Source organism: Xiphophorus maculatus, chromosome 6, assembly GCF_002775205.1.
Source record: "Xiphophorus maculatus strain JP 163 A chromosome 6, X_maculatus-5.0-male, whole genome shotgun sequence".
Classification (NCBI taxonomy): Eukaryota; Metazoa; Chordata; class Actinopteri; order Cyprinodontiformes; family Poeciliidae; genus Xiphophorus; species Xiphophorus maculatus.
Genome location: NC_036448.1, coordinates 12,711,483 through 12,721,936, shown reverse-complemented (window position 1 = coordinate 12,721,936; position 10,454 = coordinate 12,711,483). Strand labels below are relative to the sequence as shown.

General features: G+C 34.8%; 1 protein-coding gene across 1 annotated transcript; it reads right to left on the bottom strand.

Annotated features, from left to right (window-relative positions):
- Positions 1-663: 663 nt before the first annotated feature.
- Positions 664-1,487, bottom strand: LOC111608980 (C-C motif chemokine 13-like). The gene is made up of 4 exons (XM_023336018.1): positions 1,348-1,487; positions 1,089-1,200; positions 919-999; positions 664-810 (listed from the first exon to the last, which is right to left on the bottom strand). The coding sequence occupies exons 1-4, from the start codon at positions 1,409-1,411 to the stop codon at positions 759-761; spliced, it is 309 nt and encodes a 102-aa protein (XP_023191786.1). The 5' UTR covers positions 1,412-1,487; the 3' UTR covers positions 664-758.
- Between the last annotated feature and the right edge of the window lie 8,967 nt (positions 1,488-10,454).

The window sequence follows — 10,454 nt, the reverse complement described above, 5'->3', positions numbered from 1 at the left end:
CTTTCACAAACTCACATATTTAGGTTCAAAATCTAAAACTCGCTAAATTTATTTGACTTAAAGAATAGAAGAGAGTAGACACAACCAAATGAGGCTCAAATGTTTTACAGTTTGCGTGGACATTACCTACTACGTTAATTTAATAAGTTTTATGTTGAAAGAAGTTATTTGGAAAAGTGTTTCTTCTGCTTTGATCTGTTACTTTGTAATTTTGTCATACATTTGTATTAATATTTTTCATTGTTATTTAAAACGCCAAGCTGTGCACATAACCATAAGTCACGTGAAGTTTATTTGTACAGAACATTTCAGCAACGAGGAAGTTGAAAGAGTTTATGCTTTTTGTTTGTCCGTTGACAGCATTTTTAAACACTACACCACGTGTCAAAGTCGTAATAGTTCTTCAGACTCAGACTGCTTTCACAGCAATCTGGGTTTTGGTGACCATGTGGAATGCAGATAATATTATCATTTAATTTAAAAAGAAGTATATTTGTATAGTCTTCTACCATATTTGTCATTGTCTTTTGCCTTTGTGGCCACTTTGCTATGCTGCTGACTACAACTAGTAATAAAAACTACTGATTCTGATTCTGAATAAAACTAACCCCTGTTAAATAAATACGTCAAGAGACAGAAATATTTAGCAAAATATAACTTTATTGAATATAAATGAGTACAAAAGTAAAGAAAACAAATATATAATTATATGAATGTAATTCAAATTAAAAATACTCTGATTAATAAGATTGACATCTTTAAGCTTTAAGCTGATCTTCTCCGACCCTCTGCGATCCTGTTTGTTGTTTCCTGCCAAACAAAAAAGTAGAGCATTAAAATTGTGTTATTACATGTTAAATCTTGAACAAACTGTGATGCTGGAGTGCTGAAAGTTGTTACTTGACGATAACAACTTACTTTTTCAGATGCTTCATGGCCCTGATGACCCAAGGCATCTCAGGATTGGTACAGACAAGCTTGTCTTTCACAGTGAAGAAACTGTAATCAGAAAAGAGAAAAGGCATTAATTATACAGTCATGGTAGCAGCAACAATAACACACGTTGTAGTAACTAATTTTTATCTTACATTATTGACTTGATGTTGCAGATCTCTGTGTCGTTTTGAACTGTGAAACTCTTCAGTTTTTGTAATGCAATTGGTTTGTCATAATTCTTTGTGCAGCAAGGTCCTTGGTAGACTGTGAAAAAGAAACAGTGACATGTTAGAGAAAACAGTAATCCATCTATTTTTCATATCTCAGTTTACAAATTAGAAATGATATTATCCCAAAAAGAATAGCACAGACTTTTTCAATGATTCTAAATGAAGAAAGCAGTTTACGCACCGGTTTCACTGAGCGCTACCAGCAGCAGCAGCACAGCAGAGACGCACACAGCCAGCTTTGCCATCCTTCTCGGTCAGTGGTAAATCAGAGAGCTGATGTGGATTGTCAGATGGGACTGAGAGATAACGTCTGCCTCTGGCTGTGAAGTTTAAATACTTTGTGAAACGGAAGGAAACCGTCCAAACCACATACCAATACCAAGCTGGAAAGCACAAGGCAACAATGAATTTAGGTCATCCGGGAAGTACAATGTTCCGTGTACTTTTCTCACTTTGTAAGATAAAATCCCCCATTCAGGCCCCAGATTGGCACCATTTGCTGATATCCAAAAGACAATTACACATTACACTTCCACCTTTATTTTATTATTCTATTTGATTTCCTCCATTCATGGAGTTCACATAACACTGATGGCTCAATTCCTCCACTTGATATTTCAAAGGTAGATGGAGCAGCTTGAGCTGCAAACCTTGTAGCAACTATAAAGTTTTACATGTTCTGAAAGTAATATTTCATCACCTTGAAATGACTGAACTCTTTTCAAGATGACTTTAAGCTGTGAGGAATTTTGCATCAATGATTTACTCTGCACAAAACAATTAAGCTCCACCTTACTCTGCGATGGAATCCGGTAATTTCATTTGCTAGCAAAAGCTATGACTGCATCACAGTCCAGTACTGACAATGTAATAAGAAAAAGTTTCAGTGAAGTTAAATTACACTTGTAATGCAAACATTTCACTCCATATTAACCAAACACTAATACAGAAATTCTCACGAGGCCTTTCAAGCGGTTGCGTAACTCTTCCCCCACTCCTCAGGATTCAAGAGAGACCTCAAAGTGTACAAACCCAAACCTCATAACACATCCTGCTGATCTTATTGTTGCAGGATCAGCATTATGTTGCAATGTGCAACACCCAATTTGTTAATCTACAAACTCTTCCTAACCTCATTTATTGAACTGCATTTATTGTCCTCCATACTAATTGCATCTTGCTGAGCAGTTTAATAAACTGTGACATAAAAAGCTGCAATACAATGTTGAAAAGTTTATTTTGTTCCAGCTGATTAAACCCGAACAAAATCGACCTAATCTGGAGCTAAAAACTCATGTAATAGAAAGAAATGTGTTTACTATAAAATGGTAATCTACATGTTGACACATCACCATGTCATGGATTGTAATCTGTCAACATGTAGGAGCAAATATGTTTTGCTTTTGCTCTTTGACGTCAGAAACATAAGCATCAGTAAATAACAAGAATCCATGCGTGGATTTTCTGGATGTCTGGTCTGTCCAGGCGTGTTTGATGTCGCTGCAAGTTATTTCAGTTATTATTTCAATAAATCCTGCTGTTAATTGTACCTTTGTTAGCTCTTTGTCTTGTCATTTTATGGATCGAAACCAGTATGCAAGTTAATACCCGTGCAAACTGAAGGTTAACGTCTGTTCTTACCTCTTTCAGGTGACAAATGTCATATTTTATTGTCTATTGGACAAGTCAGAGTTCCTCCTGAAAAATCCCAGCTAAAATGACTCAAACCTTGTTGTGCTGAGAAAAACAGAGATGATCTCACCTGATTACTCGATAGCAATATTTACTTCAATATAATGCGGGCACGTGCTGAGCTCTGACGTAGCAAAACGTCAAACATTAAAAGGGCTTTGTCTGAACAAGTATGTTGTGGTAGATCGTTATCAGTAAAAGGAAGTCAGGCTTTGAACTAGTCAGACCCCCTTCCCCTAAAGACAGTTACGAACTACATGAGAGGATTTTTAACGCTTGAGTCTGAATGAAGAAAATGTTCACAAGATTTTCTGTGACCATGGGATCTTTTTGGAATCAGACAGACAAAGACCTTCAGTTTTATTTTTGACCATAAACCTTCAAGTTACTTTTCATATTGGTATTTCTTTAATGATTTTGCTTTGTAATGAACAAGAGGTACTGAGTCAAAAAACTGTTTCATAAAATCATGCATTTAAACTGTTTTCTAAAATATTGTGTAGTCAAGTACAAGCATTTATGCAGTGTAGACAAAGGCACTAACTATGAAATATACATATTTCTTGTGAAGCAAGATTGCACCCCTTTACTTTACTCTAAATAATTCTATAAATTAAGGTATATCAAAGTGGATTATATAACATTGCGACTCTAATGGTATGACAAAGCAAAGGAACGTACAAGTAACAGAAGTACCTAAATGACTGGTGTGGTTTGGATGGAAAGTTGATGACAGAAGGTTTTAGGTTATTGTGACCTATTTTACTGCACTAAATGCACTTTGCGTTTGATGCGCTGGTCTTGGGTATAAGCTTGAACGTTCCTCTGACCTAGAAAAGAATCTATACGGAACCCCACACCAACCCACAACTAGCGACCCACTTAAGGCTTGTGAACGGAGGTCTTCTCAGATTTTCTTCTACCCTGAGTAGTTTTCCACTTACCTCTAAAGGTCATGTATTAGATTGGCTTATTTGGCATTGCTCCTTCTATTTCATATGCAAGAATGGAGTATTCTAGTGGAAAGACCCACACTCACCCCCAAGCAAGAGCTATTTTAAGCAAGAGATGACTTTCAGCTGCTTTTTCCCCCTTTTTATTACATATTTGGTACGACAAAACTCACAAATTAAGCCACAATTTTGATAATCAATTCTTATATCAAAGTCCTTTCATGACCCCTTTTGCTCCAATAAGCTGTTCCTCTGCCAAAAGATACAAAATGTTAACCTTGTATTAAATTATGAATAACTAGAATTTCTCAAGTTTTAAGGCCCCTTAAACTCCTCAGAGAAATCAAGGTGGTTATACTATATAAAATGTGGTAAATAAATAAGTGGTGCTTATCTTTAAAGGCTGAAATAATAATTAAACGTAGCTGAGACATCGAACTTGATTTGTTGATTTACATAAATATTACAGTTTTTATCTGTCATCTTTCATGTGACATTACTAGTCAATATTTCTAATGACAAATGGCCACTTTCCTATTTTAAAAAAATGCATTTTAATTCATTAGTTTATTGAACTATTGATTCATTAATTTATCTAATATACAGTAAAAGAATTTTAGCTTTCTATTTGTAACTATTTTAGTAGTTAGTTCATTATTGCTGGGACAGTTTATTGCATTTTATTGTATAAAATGAATACGTTATTCACACAAGAAAAAACTATTCTACTAAATGTCCTCATAAATTATACAATAAGTGATATGCGCTATTCTCAAATAACAGACATGAGCCCTTCATTTCTCTTTAATACTGTTTCCATGTCAACATCCCCAAGTTCAGCTGTCATGTACCATTGATAGGTCATTAGAAAAGTACGAATACCCTAACATACACAACTTTTGAAAATGTTTCACACCTATTAGTTTACTTAATTTAATGTCACATTTGACCTCAAAAATCATTAACGTAAATTTTGGACCCCATACTAAAGAATTTTTACAATTGCTTCCTCTCCATTTTACTTGTATTCTCCATTTTAAGTATTTGTTCTCGATCATATAGACGTCTTTCTTTTAACGTCAGTTGTCCCGATCTTGAGGTGGCAGTGTGTGCTGTAAGTCATTTTTTCCCCTTTCCTCTGCTGCTGTGGTATCTTTCTACCTCAAGGAGGTGCAACATGTCTACTCCGGTTGTGAAGTTGTGTGCGAATCATTTCTGATGTTCTGAGTTTTTTTTTTTTTTTTTTTTTTTTACCATTTCTTAACTTCTGCTTCTGTCTTCTCTCTGTTTTAGAAATCCTCAACTGATCCGTATCGCGTTCTTCCACCTTTATGAGTCTCATTTTTTCTACTATTCCATCTCTGACTACACTTAAGTTACACTTAAGTCCAAAAATACTCAAATTCGTGAAAAGTTTAGACTTAAAACAAGCAGGATGTTTCTTCTAACAGGAAGAAATATTTACAGTTTGAAGTGAGAGTTGAGTCTGATATATAATCTGTGTAAGATTAGGGTGTTGGACCCGGCAGTGGGAGGAATAAAAAGGACTGAACAAGACACAGAGAACAAAAGAGATGGATAAGAACTCTGAATCCCAGAATGTACTGCATTAACCCATTTTCATACGCTGTTCCCAGAAAGGAGGAGTTTCACAGAAGAATAAAAACATCAGCGCACCAGAGTGCTTCCTCTCTGTTTTCCCGTAGCCTCCATGCAGTCCTTTGGGGACACTCACACGTAAAATCATTTTGCCCACTGGCAGCATTAAAGACTGCCTCTTTGAATAAACCTTGGACCATCGGCACTCAAAAACATACACAGCCTGGCCAGAAATAAAGTTGCCGTGGAGAAAAAAGTCACATACTCTGATCGTGTATTAATATTATTAATGGTGCTTAAAAGCGCATGTAGAACTTATAAGGATTTCTCAATAGTTTCTTTGATAAATTGAGATCTTATTTCTGTGTCACATAATCAAGCCTGATAGCTTCTTTGACTATTTATTCCTGATAATCTGGTGATGCCCTTACTTGTTCCTTTTTGACCTGAATAACTAACTTTGTTAATAATTGCCTCTGGCATTTGTTAATACTTACTCATAGCCAAACCAACAAGTGTAACAGAGGGGAGGCCTCCCAAACAAATAACTATGTTTGAGTTTAACTGAGTTTATAAAAATTATGATCAAATATAAGGTTGAAACATTTTTATTTTTATGCTGTTCATGATGACCATACATCCTTTTTTAGTTGAAGAGAACTTGGCGTTTGAAACCGATAAATACCATTCCACTGGTAAAGAGTAACTTAAAACACATGCAATATGAGATTACTCTGTTTCATCTGAGATCTTCCTGTCCTCTGTTCTCACTAACCTTCATAAAATATGTCCACATGCCCACATATTCCTTATAAACTGAGTCATTTGTGTCTCTTGCTATATCAGCTGCTGAGATACAGTATGTGGTCATCTTCATGGTAAGATGAGGAATTCAACTGAATGGAAAAAAACTGTAATCAAAGCAATGGAATGTATTCATATGATTGTGAAGGAGTAAGAAAACTTTTGCTATAAGCATAACATTTTTACAAACATATGGGTTGTTTTTCACCTGTTTTGTTTTTTTTTTTTTTTATTCTGACAGCATGTGTCAACAATAACAGCAGGTTAGATTAACATCTTAATTTACCACTTCACTACTTCAGCACGTGACCAGGTGAACTTCATTCAGCCTTTGTTTGGATTGAACACTGGGGAATTTTGGTCATGCTATGACAAAACTGGCCCAGTGGGCAGAGCCTGCTCTGAAGTGTATATAAAAGATGTTGGTGATCAGCAGCTCACAGTAACCTGAGAGAGGAAAGAAGAGACCACTTTCAGATCAGAGCAGCACCAGCCAGCACAACTGAAACCATGGTGTCAATGAAAGTAACAGTGATGATGGTGACACTGGTTACTCTTTGTGTCCTGGCTACAAACACACATGCAGGTAAGCATTTGCTGTCATATTGCTTCTCTCAATCTTGTTTTTCTTTTATGTTCTTGTTTCCTTGATTATACAAACATAAATGACGGACACAGAGACTTACGTTATTTCATCTCTTATCTTTGCTGGCAGCTTATATTGTTTGTTGTAGAAGATACCTGCCTGGAAAACTACCATTATCAGAGATCAGGGGCTTTTCACTGCAGGAAAACAAAGAATTATGTCAAATCAGAGCAATCATGTAAGTGATTACTTTTTTACGACAAAGATTCAAAATTCACATTATATATTTATTTACTTAACATTTATGTTTATACATTAATTTTTATTAACTTTGTTTTCTTTTTAATTGCAGTTTCCACACAAGAAAAGGCGAAAGATGTGCTGACCCTACTAAAAAATGGGTGATGGACTATGTGATCCACATAGAGTGAGTAATTTTATTGCAAAAAATAATCCTAAAATTTTACAATTAAAAAATGATGAGCTTTAACATCTTTTTCTGATGTAATTACAGAACTATGGCAAAGAAAATGTCTTTCTCAAAGCAGAAAGAACAAGCAAAAAAGGTTCCACTGGAATAACCTGTGAAGGATGCCGAGGCCAGCAACTGCAAACCTGTTTCCAATTTTCGCTTTGCCTGCTGTCCACAAATAGAAAAGGCTTTGCTGCTTTGTGAACGCCAGCTTAATGCAAAGCTGATATTGTAATGCTGTAAAAGCAATCCATAGAGTGGCTCAGTTGTAAGAGCGCTGTACATATGTATCATGTTCTTTATTATTAATTTTGTATTCATTTTTACACAAAATAAAAACTTGCTTTGGAAAGAATCATCTGTCTGTGGAGTTCATAAAAAAATCCTAATCCAAATGACATTGGATTACCAAACTCTTTGGTCCTTTAAAAGGTTCAGTTTAGTTCTTTATTTTCCCACATGGGAACATTTGTTGTATAGCAGCAGCCAATCAGCAGCAATATCAAAGCAGCGTGTAAATGTAAAACTTCCTTGTCAGTTTTTTAACAGGAAGTTCTACCTCTGGGAGTTTTGAGTTTTACGTAATGTCACTGGAGCTGAAAACGAGTTCAGCTATGAAAGCTCTGAATGTGATGCAACCCAGAGGAAGTTACAGGTAATCCTTTCTTTAAAAGCACACGACAGACCCGGCTTTTCAATGCTGATATCCAAAGCTGGTGTATTAATGCTGATGTCAGCTTGAACTCAGTTCCATTTATTTATATGCTGGGTGATTTATTTATAACTAGTGAATGTAAATCTGAGATCAAATTAATGTTTTGTGTTGGTGGATGTGTTTTTGTTTTCTCATGCTCTTCATTCTCTCTAACTTCTACCTAACCTGTTCTGCAGCTGCGTGATGCAAGATACAAAAACCGGTCAGACGTTTACATGCTTCATCATAAATGATGGTTATAATTTTAATAATATTGGTCCTTTAATGATGCATTTGAACTTTTCTTTTTGGGTTATTAAGGATGGGTTATTTATGTAGTTGACAACTTTTGTCATATTTTTAGGAGACCTGTATGAACAAGTTTAAATTTATTGTGGATTTTCATTAATGCAAACTGGGTAAAGATTATTTATTTAGACACAAATACTCACCACTCCACTAATATTCACATAAATATCCCTTAGAGAGCTTTAGACAAGCCACAAGCTTTTCATAGCCATTATCAGACATCTGTTATAATTCCGGCTGAATATTTTACCCCTGTAATTATTAAAAATCAACTTAATCTCAAATCAACAACTCAATTGTTGAAACAAAGACACAGCTAATTGTTCCAACAAGACATAGACCCCAAGCACACGTGACTGTTTTTCAGATAGATGAGTCAGGCTAACATTAGGCTTCTTGACTTCAATTTTATTTGAAATGTATGGTTTTTCAATAAATGCTAAGCCTGTTGCAGGAAACCAACAAATTGAAATGAATTTTAAAAAGTTCTGACAAGAGGATCATTCAGATTAAGCCAGAATTATGCCGCATATTAGCATTTTATAAACAAACCCATTCAGCTGGTCAAAGTATTGTTGGAAAGTTCATTGATTTCAGAAACTCAATTCATTGGGTTAAATACATTAAATAGATTAATTACTCACAGACTGATGTTTTCAGACTTTAATTCTTGTTAATTTAGTTTGGTTTTATGCTTACAGATAATGAAAAAAAACACAACATTTAAGGTTAGAATATTACATCAGACCATTAAAAAACATTTTTAATAAAGAATTGTGGTCTAAATGAAAAGATTGTTATTTTCAAAAAAAAAATTTATTCTGACAACCAAACCTCATCAGAACACATAGTTTAATTTATAAAATATAACTAGATTGTAGGTATAACCATAACACTTCCATCATTAAAAGCTCTAAATTATTTTTGGCAACAATCATGCTCCTGAAGCTCCTTTTTAACCATCACTTTTCAATAAAAGATCATATTCAAATTAAATTCACAAATGGTTTTTAAGTTGTGAATTCAAAACAAGGTTAAATTTTAATTAAAGAATCACTGACATAAATGTTCCATGAACCAGTCTGACATATTGAACCTGGGAAAATCCAGGACCCACATAATTGCACATATCACCTTTGCTCTCAGAAAAGAAAACTGTAGCGTTTTTTTTTTTAAATGTGCAACCCCACATAAGAGTCATTGATTGAGTCAAAGTTGACCACAATGGAAAAAAAATGGTGATCATCATAAAACAGCAGCCTAAGAAGAAGTGGAAGTTGACTAACTCCCTCTGCTGTCAGTTGAACATTAACTTCTCCAAACATTGAAACAACAATAAACACAATCACAGGCCATTTTGCTTAGGATTACAATAAACCAGGGGTAAAGCAAAACTTTATCCCTTTACACTGATTTTATGAGAAAAGATGTGGTCAGCATATTATTTGTAAATAACAGATATTGTTCATAAATTTCAGATAGTTTCTATTAAATATTTTACATAACATTTTGCTAAATACCTTTAAATGTATATATATTTTTTTTAATATTAGAGTTCATTGCATTTTAAAAATCTCAGTTTTGGTGCTTGATGGGTCACCTGTCGGTACATGTACTTTAAATGACTCCAAACAGTTCTTGTAATGTGCGATTTTATGCTTCTATTTGCCTTCGTAGCACTTTTAAATTGTTTTTTTTTTTTTTGTGTGGCTTTATTCTTTGCTAGATTAACAGGAAGGAAGGCCGAGAGCTAGGGGACGACATACAGTAAATGTCGCCGGGCCGGAAGGCCGACCCAGGTCAGCTGTACTCTGAAACCTCTGTACATGATGCATCTCCTCAACCGCTGATCCACTTAGCACTCTGACCACTTCTAAACACCAACATATTTTTATTTTACTACCTTTTTTGTAGTCTTGAATTTATTTATTTATTTGTTTTAATGCTGCCAACTGTCTTGATGAAAGACATTTTAAATCCGGGGTCTAAATAAATTTCTCAACAACGTTTTCTTTGTTTAGGTCAGCATGCTGCAACTTCCTGTTAAATGAAAAAAAGCAGGTTACCTCTTCTTGCTGATGAAGCAGAAAATTACCGAGCTGCTGACAAGTTAAATGAGTGGTCTAAAGAGTCTAAAGCCTCTTTGGAGAATTAAATGTCTATTGGTGAAAATGCTTGC